Source organism: Pavona decussata, unplaced genomic scaffold (genome assembly GCF_977016875.1).
Source record: "Pavona decussata unplaced genomic scaffold, jaPavDecu1.1 SCAFFOLD_48, whole genome shotgun sequence".
In the NCBI taxonomy this organism is placed as follows: Eukaryota; Metazoa; Cnidaria; class Anthozoa; order Scleractinia; family Agariciidae; genus Pavona; species Pavona decussata.
Genome location: NW_028145470.1, coordinates 3,433,968 through 3,452,897, shown reverse-complemented (window position 1 = coordinate 3,452,897; position 18,930 = coordinate 3,433,968). Strand labels below are relative to the sequence as shown.

The window sequence follows — 18,930 nt, the reverse complement described above, 5'->3', positions numbered from 1 at the left end:
TTTACAACTATAAGATGGCGCAAGTTTTAAGTCTTTTCTTCAACCCTACGCAAGTTCGGCCAAGGACTTTAACTGCAAAACTTATCAGATTCCTACCTTTAAAATTGTTGGCTAGAACTTTACGAAGAACGTCGCAGAATCTTGGGTTGACAAAGGCTGCAGGTATACGCTGTGCATAATGCCGTATTGTTTGTCTGGGCCAAGCCTTAAAGACTACAAACTATGCCAAGTTGTATCTCTCAGGAACACAACGTCGAAGATTCGGAACAAAACGAATTCCTGGAACATTCGTTATGTTGGTTCACGCGTTGTTGTTTAGTTGAGGACAGCTAAACTAAACATACCAGGATGTTACGTTTGTATAATGCACGTGCACAGCCAGCTCTCTAATTAAAGGCCCGTGCGCTAATAAGGGAGACAGGGCAAATTAATTAACAGCACGTGCTTTATATATCTTAGTACATTTCTTTGCCATCTTCTGAAAAACAAAAACCGGGACGATAAACATGTTTCAAATTTGGCGGAAAATTTCAGTTGGAAATCCAGTAAATAATGAAAGTGTTATAAATTAGGAAGGAATGAAATAAAAAATAAGCAGTGAGGAACGACACTTTGTAAAAGTGAGAAAAAAGAAAGGACGAAAAGAAAAGAAGTATAAAGTTTACTTTAAGTGTTGAGAAATTAGTCGGCTAAAAGTATTACCGCAGCATCATTACTGTGTGACACAAAAACTAAAATGTTTTCATGGCCAAATAAGTTCTTTTATTCAACATTCACGCAGCTTTTCTTGTAAACGTAAGGAGTAATTAGGTTTTATTAAAACAGATATTCAGCAGTCCTCCCTGACTGAATTACTCCTAAGAGAAAAATAGACAAGACAAAATAACTGCTTTTGTTGTCGATAACGGTTTATGCACGTACAACGGACGAACGACCCCTTGTTATATGCAAACATTACACGGTTCCGGGTGTAACTTTTCAAGGAACGTAAACAGACACAAGAAAAGAAAAATAATCATGCAAAAACGAGAAATAAATTCGTTTATCAAAAAAAAATGAATCGGCCGTGTTATAAAGTATGGGGATTAAAAAAATTCGAATGACTGGGGATAGCTCAACAGTCCTTTTTCACAGCAGACCTGCACCTTTCAAAAGCTGTATTTTCACTGGACCCTGATAACCTGCAGCTACATTGTTTTTTAGGGTTGGGAGCATTGTTCTGTTGTTCGTTCTTTTGTCCTCTCGACCAACCATGTAACACGTTGCAAATGGTCGTCCCGTCAGAAGAGATTGCATGTTGTTTATTATTTTAGAATTTGGTATGACAGCATAGCCCGGTTGATCATTTGCCAGGTTCTTTTAATTTGATTGCTTCATAATATTTTGATTTTGTAAGGGGTGCTTACCATTTATGCAAACCACACGGATGGAAATTTTCGGCATAAATACGAAATGATTTAGCTTGTCTTAACAGAAGATGGATAACATCACAAAATGTATGAACATCAGCTGTGAATCCCAAAAGGAGTAATGAAAATGCATCACTTTGACCAGAAGCCCATAATTTCAGAAGTACTCCAAATGGAATGATGCGTACCATTTGATTTTCCAACTAGAATTTCCGGGTTTTCCATGTAAATGGGAAGCACCCAAGATGTCTCGTCAATATGCCTCTATGCGGTTACCAAGCAAACAACGATCCGCCATATTGAATTTTAGTTTTATGTCAACCCTGAGGAAGACCAGTATAACTGGTCGAAACGTCGGTTTTAAGAATAATTTTAACCTCTAAAAAAATCTCAAAGAATAGACAACTTTTACAAGATGTTTTGTACTCCTACCTTTTCGCTTCAACTTGTGTCGTAATCAATGATCTCCGTAAAGTTTACATCTTTGAGAATATCGCTGTTGTCGTCCGAAAAGTGAACAAACAAGGAATCTTCCTCATCATCAGAATATTCAGACTGTTGAAAGAAAAAAATCGTCCCTTGTCAAACATCACCTTAACTCTCTCGACAACTGTCGGCTCTCCGTAGTAGGGAGTTTTAGCAAACGACGACGGCGACGGCAACGAGATATCAAAAAAAACAATAAACTTAATAACCAAAACAACAACTCTGCACGTGCATTACACTTTTTGGTACATTTTTTTAACGTCACTGCACGAATTGGACGTGAAATTTCCCGATGGGAAGTTTTATGGAGGACGTAAACACACGACGACGAATTTTTCTTACTCTTTCTAAACTTGGGTGCGGTCTCCAAGAATTCAACTCCAGGAAATTTCACCTACATTTGACATTTAAAGCGAATTGGAATAATCAGGAGGATGTTCCAAAAAAACGCGAATTCATTTTAATAGTGACGTTTTCGCTGCCGTCGCCGTCGTCGTTGCTAAAGCTCCCTACTCTCGACAATTACGACAGCTGCCGCCAACTTTCGTTAACACCCGAAGATTCTCGGCAACTCGCGCTGTCTCTCGACAATGATCGACAACGCTCGTCAACTTTAGCTATCTCTCGACGGCTCCTATTTGGTCCGTTTGGCCCAGTCCTTAGAACACACGCTCGAACTTTCTAAACCAATAAAACCAATCATGATTTTCAACCTCATAAACCGACAAAAATAATAGAATTCAAACTACTTACTTCCTTCACGTTTTCCAGTTTTCCATTCTTGTCAAATCTCACTCGATGTTCCTGAGTTGTTGTCTCATCGTTCCCAGGCTCCACGCAATCGAGAACATCGTCGGAATCAAGATAAAAGGGGACAGGATCATCCGATGTTTTCATCAGCTGTATCTGTAAAAAGCATCGTGTAAAGGCGAAAACAGGCCTCAGTAAATTACAGTCAACCCAGGTCACGAGTGAACGATATTTTTGAAATTTACATGTCAGTTTTGAAGATCGCCAACGAGATTTCAGAGTTCCCGTATAAATTAGCTGGTGTAAGTTGGACCGCACCATGACGAGTTTGATTCCATTTTGAAGACATTTATGAGCCCCCCCTCCCCCTCCCCTTTGCAATCCAGCGTATACTGCGATAAAGATTGCATGAATGAACTAAAGTAAATTTAATTTTTTATACTGACTAAATTTGTTTTTTAACAGAGGAGAAAGTGCTGCCTTTGTAATGACATCTGCAAATGGTTAGACTTTCTAGTCTTCTCGGATAAGGAAGATAAACCGAAGGCCCCGTCTCACAACCCTTGTTCGTAAATAACTCTGTGGGACGTTAAAGAACCCACTCACTGTTCGCAAAGAGTAGGGAACGTAGTTCCCGGTGTTGTGGTCTGGTCTTTGGTGTGTATATTCTCATGGTTGGGTGGGTAAATGTTCGGTGGGTAATGAATAAAGATATGATGATGATTTCATTTGCTTATGACCCAAGATGAATTACTGGGCAAAGTTTGAGAGAAAACTTTTTTCCAACCCGAAAAGCAGTAAAACGTTCTTACAGAGAGTGTCACTTAATTCCTGCTATTTGAAAAGACCATTCTAAAAAATTCCATTCACCTTCAGAGCCTTATTTTCCGCGTACAACTTTTTGATTATTTCAATATGCTCCTTTTTCTTTGTCATCAGCTGTTTGATGAAGGCCCTAAAACAAAAGATAAAAAGTAGGCTTGAAATGAAAAGAACATTGATTTTGAGAACGCGATTGCTTGCTGCGATCTGGTAGCGCCTATTATGCCCTACAAGCTGACTCCCACTTTTAAGCTACTGAGCAGTACTTTCCTGTGGTGCTATTTATTATGCTGTACAAGGTGATTCTAACTTTTGAGTCTGTAGATGAAATCCTGAAGTGTGACCATTCAAATGAAAGCTACTGAGCAGTACTTTCCTGTGGTGCCGTTTATTATGCTGTACAAGGTGATTCTAACTTTTGACTCTGTGGATGAAATCCTAAAGTATGGCCCTTCAAATGAAAGCTACTGAGCAGTACTTTACTGTGGTGCTGTTTATTATGATGTACAAGGTGGTTCTAAATTTTGAGTCTGTGGATGAAATCCTAAAGTGTGACCATTCAAATGAAAGCTTCTGAGCAGTTATTTCCTTTTGTTTCTCGAAGATTCAGAAACTATACGTTGCCAGATTAAGGAGTGGGGACTCTTGACCTAAAGGCGTTTAGATGACTAGATATTTCAAACTTACTGATTATCTCGTATTTCCTCTTTTAAATCTTCATTTTCCATCTGCAGGTAACCAGCCTTCCCAGTAAACTTCTCATCACCAGCTATCCCCTTCCAGATATCAATGTCCTTCATTAAGCTTTGTATTTCTCTGTAGTATTTTTCATTCTTCTCCTTCTCAGCTTTAAGCTGCCTTCTTAGCAAAGCTTCGCCCTGGAGAGATCAGAAAAAAATTAATCGAAGCATGTATCTGCAAATGAGCTTTCGAGACGAAAGCTATGCTTCATATATTCATATTCAAAAAGGATTGTAGGCGACTGTAGATGGATAGCCAGGGAATTCATGGACAACATATTTCCTCGCCATTGAACGCGTCTACACGCAAAACGATAAGAGTCTCGACATTATCATACGCAGTCAAGTACGCGTTAATAGGCTGATTTAGCATCAGAACGGGAACGTCAGTTGACAACGACGCGCGCATCATGAATACCCATTAGGTAGTCGAAATAAACCAGCGTCCAGACTATTCCGCGCGCTCTCGCGTACTCAAATGACATTTCCGTTCTCTTGCTAAATTTCCCTAATGCTTCTTCAAGGACGGTACCTCCTAATACAGAAGTATTTTTGGGCGGTTTATGACTATGCGAGAAAAGCAGGTAGCAAGGGCTATCGGAATTTGAAATGCAAAAAGAAAACTTAGGCGGATGATTTAAGGTGCCTCTGAACTCCTCACTATTTTTTACAAACAGTCGTGTTCGGAGTTGCTGATTGCAATTCGATAGTAAGAAATGGGGTCTTAAAGTTAAATTTGGGTCTGTTTTTAACAGGTTTCTTGTTGCTATGGTGACTTATTACGTCGAGAAAACAGCAACAACTTGTTTCCCAATGATTAGGCATTTCGTTGATATCATTATTGTAGTATCAACTGATAAAGAGTGATAGTAATAATGCATCAAATTATAAGTGATAGAAACCGTTGTGAGCCACCTTAAGTCCAAATAGTTACCAGCAGATAATTTCTCCTTACAATCTTACCACTTGATCAACCATTCAGGTTATGAGAATAAAGAAAATGATCACGGCTTAATTCTCTCAACTTCTACTATAAGAACCATAATTAACGTTAACAATTAGGAGAATATGGATGTTGATATCGTGGTTAAAGAGTTAAGCTATACTAACCTTCAAGGGATGCTCCGATGAATGCTCGTTACGAGAAGAATCGTCAGAAGACTGCTTCTTTTCCTTCGCTAGTAAATCCTCCAAAACCTTCTTCAAATCGTCATAACGGTGGCATAACCTTTGATAATCATCTTGTAATTCGTTATATTTCGTTTGGTGAAGCACAAGACTGTCGTTCGAAATCTTCAACTTGTCATTTGCTGTTCGCAACTCAAGCCAGTGTTTTCTGCGTAATTCTTCACCTTGTGCTTCAATTTCATCAACCTTGACATTAAGCTTGGTTTTCTCAACTATCAATTCTTCCAAATGTCCCGTTAATTCAGCTACCTTAACGTCGCTTTCTTTCAAGTCACTCAAAGCCTTGTTTAACTTCTTGTTCAAATATTTCTCTTTCTCCGACGCTTGCGAAATCTTTGCCTGCAAACGATTTTCAATGTCTTCTTTCTCCTCTTTCATCTTTACAATATCCTTTTTGGCTTTCTTTAACACCGGATAAGACTTCCCCGCTTTGCTTCGAAGTTCACTTACACCGTCATTACTGTCACTTTGCCGCACCGGAGCTCCGTCAGCTTCTTTACCTTCAATAAACTTGAAATTCAACCGTTGCAACTCTTCATATTCCTCAGCCGTGCAATATTTCTTTAGCCCATATTTTATCCTCTCTGCGTCCGCGCGGCTTGCTTCGTTTTCACGTTGCGCTTTAGCGAGCTCGTCTTTTAAAACGCGAACATTGTCGTATAATTTCTGCTTTTCTTCAAAAGCTGAAGAAATTACGCTCCTATATTCAGCATCCTCTCTTTCTCCCTCACGTATCCTTGCTTGTAAACCTTTGATAGTCTCCTCAAACAAATGAATTTCACAATCTTTCTTTTCCAAAGCGCACTTAAATTCATCTTTCAACTGGGCAAATTCCTTTCCAATGCTCTCTCTTTGCTCAGAGGAACTTTGTTTGATAACCAATATCGCTTCTTTGAAATCGTCTTTGACATCCGAAATAACCTTACGAATATTCTGCGCAAAACATGGGCAAGACAAATCACTCGAATCAATTTTTTCGCGACTACTCACAGCGTCTTTCTCTGGCTCAGTCGTCAACTTCTCAGATAACTTTTGCACTACTTTTTCAGCGGCCGCCGTGCTGGAAACTTTTTCTTCCTTTTTCGACGTTTTCCGATTTAATTCAGCCTTTTCCTTTTTCAATTCGTCGTTCTCCTTCATCAACTGTTCCACAAAAGCTTTGCTCTTGATCTCTCTCTCCTTTGTCTCAAAGTTCTTCTGCAATTCCTCGTAATCTTTTCGAACATCTTCCAGTACCTTTTGCATCGTTTCTGTATCTTTCTTACTTATGGCGAGTTTCTCCTTTAACATTTTCAATTCATCACTTTTTGCCATTTTATCTGACGAAAAGTTTGCTTGACAACAATGGTCTTTCTTAACTTCTTTCCCTAAAGTTTCTTTTACATCTTGCTTACATTTGTTAGATCTCGTAATTCCTTCTTTAGAATTCAAGGTTGTGTTTTGATCGCTTAGAATTTTAGTCTCTCTATCTTGTCTTTCTACCTTCGATGAAACATCTTTTTCTCTTGCCTTCGAGGCTTTGCTTTCATCCCTTTGAAGTCTCGTATCTTTTCCTTGCTTTTCTTTCTTCAGCGAAACAGTTTCATCTTCAGAAGTTGACGCTTTGCTTTCGCTCCTTTGTTGTTTAAATTCTTTCCCCCGCTTTTCTGTCTTCAGGGAAACAATTTCTTTAGATGTCGAAGTTTTGCTTTTCTCATTTTGTAGTTTGATGTCTTTGCCCTGATTTTCTGTCTTCACTGAAACATTTTCTTCTTTAGAGGACGAACCATTGTTTGCTTCACTTTGCAGTTTGATGTTCTTGTCCTTCTTTCCTGCCTTCATCGAAACAACTTCTTGTTTAGAGTTAGATGATTTACTTTCCCCACTTTGCATGATTTCAATTTCTGTCCCTTGCTTTTCTACCCTCAAGTTCGGTGAAACAGTTTCTTCCGATAAGTTGAAGCCAATTTTGCTTTCACCACGTTCTACCTCAATCTCTTTATCTGAAGATAGACTGTGGTGATTTCCCTGACTTTTCATCTCTTGTTTACACGAGTCACGTTCGCCCGGAAATCGCCGCGATTCTTCGCCCAACGCATCTTTCCCGGTCTTCATTGTTACGCTTTCCCCAGTCTCGGAGAGATCTTCACAAATCTCACCAAGCGACTCGTTAGGATCACTTGTAAGCGATACTTCACTTACTTCCGTGCGTTCACTATTAACTACTGAAGTTGCTTCACTCATATTCATCTCCAGCGATTTCTGTTTTCCTTCGTCTTGAGCAAGTTGCATTTTTTCAATCCCTGTCGTTGAACACACAAGTTTATCCGAGACATTTTCAGAAACGCTTGGCTGAGAAACAGCGTCTTCGCTTGTTGATTTGTTTTCCTTCCGCGCTGCATCCACACCGTCCATGTTGTTGTAGGCAAGTTGTCGGTTTATGTTTGAGCGTCTCTTGTTCATCTGTGATTGGCTCTCAAAGTTGCGAACAGCGATTGAAACGTCATTGTGAGAAATGACGAGAAAGCGCGCGCGCGCCGCTTCAGCTTAAATGCCCGCGACATTACACCAAATTAGAAAGTAAAATCGGCAAGTTTTCACGAGATTTGAAACGCAACCGACGCAACAGAAGGATCAGTGAAAGGAATAAACTGATTGTAATTTGTAAAGGTTTATTTTGTGCTCACACCTAGTCGCTCAACGGTCAGAGGTTACATTCGAGCGCTACCAATCAGGGCCCGGTTGTTCGAAAGCCGACTAACGCTAATCTAAGGGCGCGTTTTTTTTATCCACAATTCTGGAATAAGAATGGTTGGTACGGAATGCTAGGAATAATTCGGATTGTCTGCATAAAACAACGCCCGGAACGAAGATGTAAGGCATTTCCACCTGTTCTCGCAGTTTACTGCCGACGGAGAGTAGCCATTTTTCTTCATGTCGTCGGCAATCATTTGCCAAATTGCCCTTTTCTTGTACGAAACATCACTGAATAAAACCTCGTACTTTTGGTACAATGAAATAAGAAGGATTGTTTCATTGTGCCCAAAAGTGTAACCTGATTTTTTCTCCGGTAGAGACGTATTTGAATCCGCAGCGCTCATCTCGCCGTCCGCCATCTTGGATTTTCATTCGCAACATTCTGTTCATTCTGCCCCTGGGAGCAGAATGGATGGAATGGCATTCTGTCCATTCCGCGATAGGAATGCGGAATACAAAAACGCGCGCATTTTACATTCTGGCCATTCTCATTCCATAATTGTGAATAAAAAAACCGCGCCGTAAGATTAAAAGTTAATCGAGGTTTTCATCTCGCTCTTTAAAAGTGGTTTTAAAGCCTTATTTCAAGCTAAAGGTAAAGAAACGTCTAAGCCAAAACTGAGGGGCAAAAATCTTTTGGAAGAATCTTTACCGATTAGTAATTAAACTCGAATCAGAGTTCACCTTAATCCAGGATTAGCTTAATCGGGTCTTGAACAACGGGAGCTAAGGGAAATGATGTCGAATAGACAACAATGGAAGGGTGTCTGACGTACGTACGACCGAAAAACCAGTTGACACGATAGATAGATGTATAGAATACTGCTATCTCCTCCCCCCACTCCCCCAGAAGGGATGTTTGTCCATCACAGGTGTTGACGTAGTAGTATTACTACTCCCCATGGGTTGCTAGTCAGTCCATCGCAGGACACCCAGCAATCAGTTACAAGGCCGTTGAGGAACAACAGGAAGTTACAACCGGCGCACAACTTTGCAGTTCAAGTCGGCAAAAGCTCAATTATTCGATGTGTACGACAGGTTAAGGAGGGAAGAGCTGAAGCTGAGCTTAGCAGAGATAGAGGAAGCTAGCGAGGGCAACCAATACTGCAAGGCATAGAGAATTATGAATGAGGTCAGTGGAAAGATGAGGGCAATAGCAGGGCCAAGGTGTTACTGGTAATTCTCAGGTAAAATTTGAAAAAAGAAAATTTTCGGCAAATATGTACTGAAATGAATATCAAACAAAGATAATTTTCGAGCATCGCAAATCAAGTCTGGAATAACATAAATCAAGTTGCACATTGCTGTCTAGTTTTCACCAACCCTACTCCTTGCTTATATTTAGTTTTATCAGTAGAGTTGATAATGTAATTTGGTCACCGAAAAGAAATTTGCAGGAAGAGTCAAGGTTACGAGTGTTGGCCCCTCTGTTGATAAACCAAACATTCATTTTCACTTCCTCACCGAGGCAGCGGCACATTTTCACTTTAGGAACCATCCCATTTCAGGAGCGGATCCAGGAAAAAATGTGACCGCTTTCTAGGGGGGATCCGGGGACATGCTCCCCCGGAAAATTTTTACATTTTAACTCCTGAAAGTGCCATTTCCTGGGTTTTCAAGTCACTCAGACAGGCATTTTCCATACTTAAACGTGGGAATTTTCTTTTATTCTGAAACTATCTGTATTTATTGTCAAAAATCTGTCCGTTTTCCGTGACACGGTGGAAACCGGTCTGGGCGGATCGGCGCCTGCCCTTCCAACTCCTTACTGTGACGAACTTTTTTAACGTAACTTTGTTGGTCTTTTATCTGCAGTGTTTCAGTTTAGCTTGTTAGGATATCCTACCAGCTGTACAGTTGAAATTAGTTTAATTGTTTTCTGTTTAAGCTTTCTTGACATTCTAACAATGACGTTTTTTGAGCTTTTAGAATATTTTATCTGTAATTACATGTAGCGCCTCTGGATCGGCGCTTTGAAAAGGCGCTAACGAAATTCACTGTTATTTTTATTACTTAATTGTAAACATCGCAATGAACATATCAGAACGGTTTCAACGTATTTATCATCCGTCTTCTCGCTAACAATAACAATTTTTGAACAAACCGTGTACTCAGGAAAATGCTTCGCAAACATGCGGGTTTTACTGAGATAGTATCTTCTTTCATCTTAGAAAATACGATGAAAATAGGATGACCTTTTAACTAGCTTTAGGTAACTAGATGTACCTGGATAAATATTGTCTAAATAAATAAGTAGATAAATGATTTTGTAAAACTAGAATAAACCTTTTGGTTTTAAAAACACAGACTATAAACAGAAACTAACTCATTTGCGTCAGTGGCCCTTAATACGTGTAAGACAAGAACGAATATACTTTCTTATGTTCTTGTTTTTTTGCGACTGCTGTTTTGCTGTGTACAGAGAACAAGGGCGCCCACGCCTTTTGGTGGAAGATTAACCAATTTAATTTTATCACATAAAACTTTGCTTAGACTAAACTTTCATGAAATGGTAAAATAAATTTGTTTTGCTAGCATTTCCGGAAAATCAACAACACTTGGAAAATTCGAGAGTCAAGATTCCCTTTCCTGGCTCCGGGCTAAAATTTTTATCATTTTTAGCCTTAAGAACCTAAACAATCAAACCTTGTTAGGTTATAATTACATCTAATGTTATTGCAACGACGTTGTAATATAAAAAGAAAGTGAAAAAAGCCAAACAGGAATTTTAAATTCGTTCACTGCACTCACACGGCGCATTAATTTGCTTGTATTTCAAGGAATTTTGACCGTTTCGAGGCTGTTTCTGCGGTTGTAAAGATAAATTAACATGACATTCGGAGCGAAAAACGGCCTTAAAACGCCTCAAAATACAGACAAGTCAATTTTATTTTATCTTAATTTATACACAGCTATAGACGAGTGGGTTGCCGGGGTGCTGCAAGCTATGATAATCAAGCTAATTACTTCCTATTCGCATTGGCCTTTTTTCATTTTTATATGACAACTTTATTGAAATTAGGTATAAATGTGTACGGAAGGTCATTGCGTGGTTTTATTACTTCTGAGGACTCAAACACTTTCTAGGCCCAATGCTCGTACAATACATGTTTCTCGTTTTGTCACCGCAAGCTGAAAATTTACTATTCATGTAAGGCCAGTTCAGTTTTTCTTCTTGCCTGTTGAGTATTTTCAAGGCTGGGAAAATTCAGAAAACAGAATCCTTGGCAACGAAATTAGAACGGAAAGAATTTCCATCTGCGTGAAAGCAGATAAGAAACAATAAATCACTTTTAAAAGGATTAAATATGATTGTATTTAGCAGAAAAACTAACGCGGAGAGATTTCGACGTTTCGATGACATCCTGTCATCATTATCAAGAAAATGAAGAAAATTTACATAAGTAAGTAGACAAAACTAAACTGAAAACAATAGTCTATTGTTCTAAGCCAGTGAATCATCAAGTGACCTCACACAAAGGAAAACCAAAGTCAAGTGAATAATTTGGCACGTATTGAGTCTGATTGGATGTTAAGACTTGGTCTGAACTTCTTAATCAGGAGCATCTCGTATACCAGACAGTCCATCTTTCCTTGGCATTTCCTCAGAACTGCGAAATTCTTGGCTAAGTCAAGAGATCTAGGGCTGGTATCATGATCTTGCTGAAGATGTCTGCAGATGGACGAAGAACTGCGACAGTGTTCTTCAATTCTCTGAAAAAGGTGTCGAGTTGTGAGGCCTATGTATTCTGCATCGCACAGAGGACATGAAAATTTGTAGACCACACTGTGTTGATTGATCAGAGAGGGCTTTTGTTCTTTTACGCCAAGTGCATCACCCAGTTTACGACTAGTATAGATGGGCTGTAGAGGTGTTCCGATATGATTGTGGTCTGTGTTTTAAAAACTGGGGAAATTTCTTTTCAGATATTTAGCTAGATTTCATCTTCGATTTTCTAGGATGTGCTTGAAAAAATACAGAACTTAAATTATCGATTTTTCGCGAACAAAAAAGCTTAAAAGGAAGTTACAAAGCGTGAATTTTGTTTCAAAGAATATTAATAAACTCCGTGACATATTAAAATGTAAATCCGCAAAAATTAAACAGCGAGAAAAATAAATTTTTCCATTGTTTTCCACGATTTGACAATTTGTTGTTGTGAACCAAAAACAAAAAACCTCAAAACCTTAGTACATATACTTGCTGTTTAACAGTATTCGCTGAACGAAAAAATCGCATTGGAGATTTCCACGCAAATGAACTCCAAATCAAATATTAACGTGTAGATTGTTACGTTCAGTTACGTGGCCCAATGGTCGCCTGAAGAATGCGTGACATGTCACGCTGCGAAACCGTAACATGTGGCTCTTACATAAACACAGCTGAGCTATGGGGGGACAAGTCGTAGTATACTCGCCACAACAACTGGTCATTCAAACGGCAATCGCTTGTCCTACAATGCGACGATGAATATATAATTTATACCCTGCGTCAAATATCGCAAACAATTCAATAGTTATGGTGTAAAGACGAATCGCCGGAAGGCCAAGGAGAAATGTGCCATGCCAAGAATTTCAACGGTTGTCGTGTTTCGAGCGACTTTTGCGTTGGTGATATTCATTTTAATGGGTCAGATTTTACTGTTTACTCTAACGCGATGTCGTGGCTTAGCAGAGGAAGAACTAAACGTGAGACATCGCGAACAGAGGACGGAGAATACTTCCGCGAAAATTTTATTGTTGACAGAGAAAATTCGACGGCTGAAACTCGATGTGGGAAAGCTCAAACGAGAGAATTCTGCTTTGAGCAACGTAATACGTGAATTATCAGCTGATAAAGAGGAAATCTCAAAACAGCTGAAACGGCTTAAAAAACTGGAAAAAATCACGATCGCTCAAGAGCTCAGTAGTGAAAAAAGCAAAGTAGCGAAGAGCGAATTTTTGAAAGGCGATCCCGTGCGGACAGAATTTGAGGTAGTTCCATTTGACGGGGTCGCTTTCAACGCGATCTTTCAAGTATATCACGGTCTATCGGGTAATCCAGCGGAGAGGCCATATGGATTCAAAGGGAAAGAGTACTTAGAGGTAATGAAATTCGCCGTAGAATCTCTGAACCAAGAATACGAGGGAAAGCAATTTGATGTCACGGCAATGGATCTTGTTGACGGGATAATGAGAGCGGATCGCATTCATGGATCACAGTACGATTTCTATTTCAGAACAGTAAACAATGGAGTTTTTAACCGAGTAAAAATTCAGCGTTCGTTCGGTCCACTGACCCTTGCAGGAAGTATAGAAACAATAGACACTAACAACGAATTAATTAATTTGATTCTACCGCTATCCGGGCGTCTGGATAAATTTAGAACTTTCCTGGACAATTTTGTTGATGTTTGTATCAAATGGGACCGCCAAGTGTTTCTTACAATTGTTTTCTTTGGCCAGACAGGCAAACAGGAGCTGGAATCCTTAATGAGAAACGTCTCCAAGGCCGAGAATTTTACAGATTATAAATTGATCTTCACCGATGAGCCATTTTCCAGGGGGTATGGTCTCCAGCAAGGGGCAGTCTCCTGGGAAAAAGGAAATGTACTATTGTTCTTTTGTGATGTGGATGTGTATTTCACAGCCGCTTTTTTAAACCGCTGTAGACTCTACTCTACCCCAGGGGTCAAAGTATACTACCCTGTGGTGTTCAGTCTATATAACCCCATGATTGTTTATGGCGGTTCGCCCCCTCCAGCTGCAAACCAATACCGCATTAACCGTGACACTGGTTATTGGAGAGATTTCGGCTTTGGAATGACCTGTCAGTACAAAAATGATTTCTTAAAAATTGGTGGTTTTGACCTGTCAATCAAAGGCTGGGGAATGGAGGACGTGAAGCTGTACCGCAGCTATCTTGCCAGCGACTTGGTCGTTGTACGCGCAGCTGACAGAGGGATCTTTCACAAGTGGCATTCAAAATATTGCAGTCGTAATTTAACCCAGGCACAATTTTTAGCCTGCATCAAAAGCAAAGTGAAGTCTGAAGCTTCGCATTCACAGCTTGGTCTTTTAGCATTTGGTGGAAAGATTTTTGACGACAAAGAAACCGACTGGATTCAACAACTTCAAGCCTCTAAGAAGAGTGAGACCAGTAAGAAGAAAAGCTAACTAAAAAATCGTAATTGATGATCATGATTGGTAGGATGACATAATATTCCTCTGAAAGTAGTGAACCTCTGTAACCATAAATTTAATGCTTCTTAGACCTTTAACCCCTTAAACCTCAATATCAACATGTATTTTCTTCTCACTGTCCTCCATATATTTCTTATGTTACTAGTTGGGAGATTTTGTCTTAAAATCAAGACATTTCATCTTTAATGATTATTTCCTTTATTCTCCTGACTTAAATGTTTAATCAAGCAGTGACATTGTAAGGAGAATTTGATGTTGGTCACCACTGGGGCTTAAAGGGTGAAGCCCCACAGTGATAGACATGTCATTTCACCTTACAATGTCATTACTTTAAGACAGTGCCTTCTAATACAGAAATATTTTGCACTGTTTATGACCATATGGAAAAAGCAGATCTTAGGAAGGGTTATTGGAACCCAAAGTTGAAAAAGAAAATTGGGGTAACCAGGCATTTTTCAGAGGTAACCACCAATAAGCAACAATAAATTTAAAAAAGCTTTAAAACTATAAGAACAATGTATGGAATTTTTTCCAAATTGAAGTTCAGTAATCCCTGAAAAATGCATGGTTCTCCCTCATTTCCTTTTTGGATTCCAACAACCCTTGCTAAGACTACTTTTCCTGCATAGTCATAAACTGCACACCATATCCAAGTTTCTCAGACCATCTTGAGATGTATAGAATGTCTGTGTGGAAAAAAAAAATGAAGTGCTGTCGTTAAATGTCAAAATAAAGATCCTCTGGATAAAGGAAATGATCAACAAGGGTAAAATGTTTAATCAAATTCTCCCAATGATAGTCATAAGGAATACATAGAGAGCAGTGAGGAGAATTTGCCTGTTGATATCACAGCTTAAAGAATTGAGTAGTGACCCTCTGAAAGTAAGGACCTCAAAATTAAAAGAAAGTAACAGTCTCAATTGAAATTGGACTCTCTGCAAATCTTTGCAACTGTACATGTGCTGCATGTACAATGTATATCAACACAGTAAGGAATGGGCCATTTTATTTCTTGGGGGGGGGGGTGGGGTTTGAGCAATTTTGCTGGGCAGGAATTTATTTTTTTCACCCTAGCTTTAGGCAAGGATTTGTTAATTTCATTTTCATACTCATTTTGAACTTTGCCCAACCACCCCTCCCCCCACCCCTCAGAAATATAATGGTCTGTTTCTAAGAGAGCATAAAAGCAGGTTTGACATATATTGTCAGATGCTAAGGAACTGACCACCCAGCCAAATGATTTATCTTTAAATGTCATTGGTCCATGTAAATCATGTTTCAGTTACCTGGAAGAATTAAGTTATCTTCCGTAAGTGGCAATGGTGAAAGCCAACTAAATAGGAAAGTGATGAGGGTCATTACTTCAGAAACTTTATAGTATGCCAACAAGCCAAGGTTCTAGGTGATATTATATAGTAAGCTGAATTCTACACGCATTTCGATTGGTGCTCACTTATGATCTGTTGGAGGACAGACGCATAGATGACGTCACCATTAACAACTCTTGCTTCTTTATTTTATAAAACATTTTGTTTTATACAGTCAAACCTCTTTATTACGGACACCAAGGGGACAGGAATAACTGTCCATATTATAGAGGTGTCTGTTTTAGAGAGGTAAGCTTTATATGGATTTCAGTCTCTCAGGGACCAAGTGAACTGTCCATAATAGAGAGGTGGCCGTATTATAGAGGTGTCCGTAAGGAGAGGTTCCACTGTATAATAAAGAAGCAACAGTTGTTGGAATCTATTAAGATTCCATGTTGCCGTGCGTCTGTTCAGTAATAGATCACAGAAGATGTCAAAATGTGGTAAGAACGTCAGTGACACACTCGGCTGCACCTCGCCACTTTTTTGTTCTTACTACATTTTGACATCATCTGTGATCTATTAATTACTGAACAGACACACGGCAACATGGAATCTATTTGTTAAATAGTCAATGAAACCAATCAGTAAGAAATACTGTACTAGGAAAACATCAGATCTTCAACATGCTGTGAACAAATGTAGGGTTGAACTCTACTAATATGGAGACATCAAGAAAAACAAAATGCAACTTACAGTTTTATGATCAAAATATCACAACACAGGCTACACTCTCAGAAGCACCATTTAAAGACAGTATTGCCTGAGCTGATCCATTCAGCTGAGCCTTACTAAAATCCAGCTGGAAGAACTGGACAGGGAATGGGCAGAAGTATGTGGGTGAGGAGGGAGATCAAACAAGTGGGAGGGGGCTTTGGATTGAAAACGTTCCCAAATTTTAAAGAAATTTAGTCTTCCAGGCCTAATTTTTTTTTTTTCACTACAAGAGTAAACTGCAGATTTCAGGCCACTCCATTAGATCTACCAATGTGTGGCTCAAGAAAAACATTTTGTAGTGCTCTGTTTTATGAACATAATTATGTAGTATGTGTAGTTCCAGAAAAAATCCATACCCACCCCATGGAAGGTCATTGAAAATTCCTAGGGGGAGAGGGGTCTTAAAAGTCAAAATTTTAGAAGCAAAGTATGAAGCTAAACTGCAATTTCCTGGGGGAAGAGGGTGCAAAATATGGATATTTTTTGGAACTGCACATATAAAATTTGTTTTGGTTTACAATAGACCCATTCGGCTAACGCAATGTTGTACCCAATTCAAATCCTTTGGGCATAAAATTTTTTGTTCTAAGTATTTCCATATCATTTAAATGTGAATGCTACATTATAATGCAAATGCAATAAACATAGAATCGTAACCCCGGGAGATCTGAATTGGGTAAAACATTGCGTTAGCCGAATGGGTCTATTTTACAAACCGGTTTAAATTTTATTTTCGTATTGGGGCAATAAATGTAAAGCACAGGAAAATAAAAAAATGAACTGGTTTAAAACCTATTTTTAATTAAACTGAAAACAAAACGTAATGGGAACCTAGGTAATCATATAATATATACTCCAGTATTCATTCCATTCAGTATACAAGTTTACAGGCTGGTTCAACTGTGAAATCAATATTATATAAATCAACTTACTGATAACAGAATGTTAATAAAATTATTCAATGAATGCAAAAATTATATTATTCAGAATAATTGGATTCTATTATTTACAAGGAACGGTTATATAGTATATGAAATCAAAAAATTAATGGCAGAATAGTTATTTTTTATCAATTTAATACTGGTAAATTTGGGGATAAATCTAAAAGAAATAGTGAATATATTGGTTAATTTATTTTCCTTCTCATATCAAATGAATGGTATATTAAAAGTAAGAAAATATTACATTGTGTGCTGTTTGAGTTCCAGTTATGATAAACCTTTAATCCCCAATAGTGACTGGTTTCTAATTTCTCGTTACAAAATCACTTTTGGTAGAACATTAAGGGTGATAAGAAAATAGAAAATGATCACGTAGGATAAAAACGTCTTGATGTTTGAACTAATAATTCTCCCAAGTGGCATCATAAGAAATGTATAGAGGACAGTAAGGAAAATATACAATCACGTTGATATTTGGGCTGAAAGGGTTAATAAATATATGTTATTCAATAGTCGGGAGGTCCATATTGGGAAAAACTGTGCCCATGGTCTTGATTAGGGGGCACAGTTTTTCCCAATATGGACCAACCTAGCCCAGTGAATAACATTTTTATTTTTTTCCACAAGAAAACAAGGCCCAGGTCTAGCAAACCAATCATGGAACCAATCCGCCTGGGTTTGTGGGCAAGATCGCAAAATTGTGGGCACCACCAACACCAATCAGAATGCATGATTTACAGAATTCTGCAAATTTTGAATAAGAAGAAAATTAGAGGGAGATATTTGGGCAGGAATAACAAAGTTGAAAAGATATAGTTCACCTCCATTTTTGTTTGAAATTTTTGACGGTTTTCGTTTTGTACACATAGGGTCTTTAAATATGTTTTTTTTTCTTTTCAGAGAAAATTTGTTCATTTGGTAAATTTTCTTTGACTTTCAACAAAAATGTTACTCAGCTAAATTTTTTCCCTTTTTTCTATAACCAAAGAATTTGCCAATTTGATCAGGAGTGTCCCCATACTGCAAAGCACATTTGATCATCCTGTCATGGAATTTAATTGTTGAAATTGTTTAAATTTTACAAATTTTGAAAGAAAAACTTCATTTCAGCAGTTCTAGTCCTCTAAAACTCCATTTTACTAAAAATGTGACATTTATTGAGACTTACATTGTATTTATGTGTAGAGTGACTACTTAAATTGTATTAATTTTTATATGTAGACTGATTGGACAATCTCAGTGCCTACACGTACATAATTATATTGATTCTTTAAAATTTATCTAAAATCTACGTACTGTTCATTGAATGCTCTCCAGTGTACACATTTTTCAGAGTCAACACCGTTATATTCATCTTTTAACAAAGTTTGGTGTATATAGTGCTTCATAGTTTTTTGTTTTTTTTTTTAAAGAACAATGCATTTATCAGATTAAACTTGTAGTGGCCTACTGTAGCTAAATTTAACATGGTCTGTCAACAGCTCATGAAAGCAATACATACGTCCATGCTATTTTTACATCAAGATACATGACAAAAATTTCAAGGTAGTACATGAACACAACAGTGACGAATACTACCGAAATGAATGGA

General features: G+C 38.3%; 2 protein-coding genes across 2 annotated transcripts; one reads left to right on the top strand and one right to left on the bottom strand.

Moving 5' to 3' along the window:
* Positions 1 to 739: 739 nt before the first annotated feature.
* LOC146481819 (uncharacterized) lies at positions 740 to 8,107 on the bottom strand. The gene is made up of 6 exons (XM_085107783.1): positions 5,318 to 8,107; positions 4,155 to 4,345; positions 3,516 to 3,600; positions 2,649 to 2,801; positions 1,842 to 1,964; positions 740 to 857 (listed from the first exon to the last, which is right to left on the bottom strand). Exons 1-5 carry the CDS (start codon positions 7,835 to 7,837, stop codon positions 1,851 to 1,853), a joined length of 3,063 nt encoding a protein of 1,020 aa, XP_084963909.1. The 5' UTR covers positions 7,838 to 8,107; the 3' UTR covers positions 740 to 857; positions 1,842 to 1,850.
* Positions 8,108 to 12,196: 4,089 nt separating this feature from the next.
* Positions 12,197 to 17,582, top strand: LOC146481818 (chondroitin sulfate N-acetylgalactosaminyltransferase 1-like). Its single transcript, XM_085107784.1, has one exon. It carries the CDS (start codon positions 12,695 to 12,697, stop codon positions 14,285 to 14,287), a length of 1,593 nt encoding a protein of 530 aa, XP_084963910.1. The 5' UTR covers positions 12,197 to 12,694; the 3' UTR covers positions 14,288 to 17,582.
* The last annotated feature ends 1,348 nt before the right edge of the window (positions 17,583 to 18,930 follow it).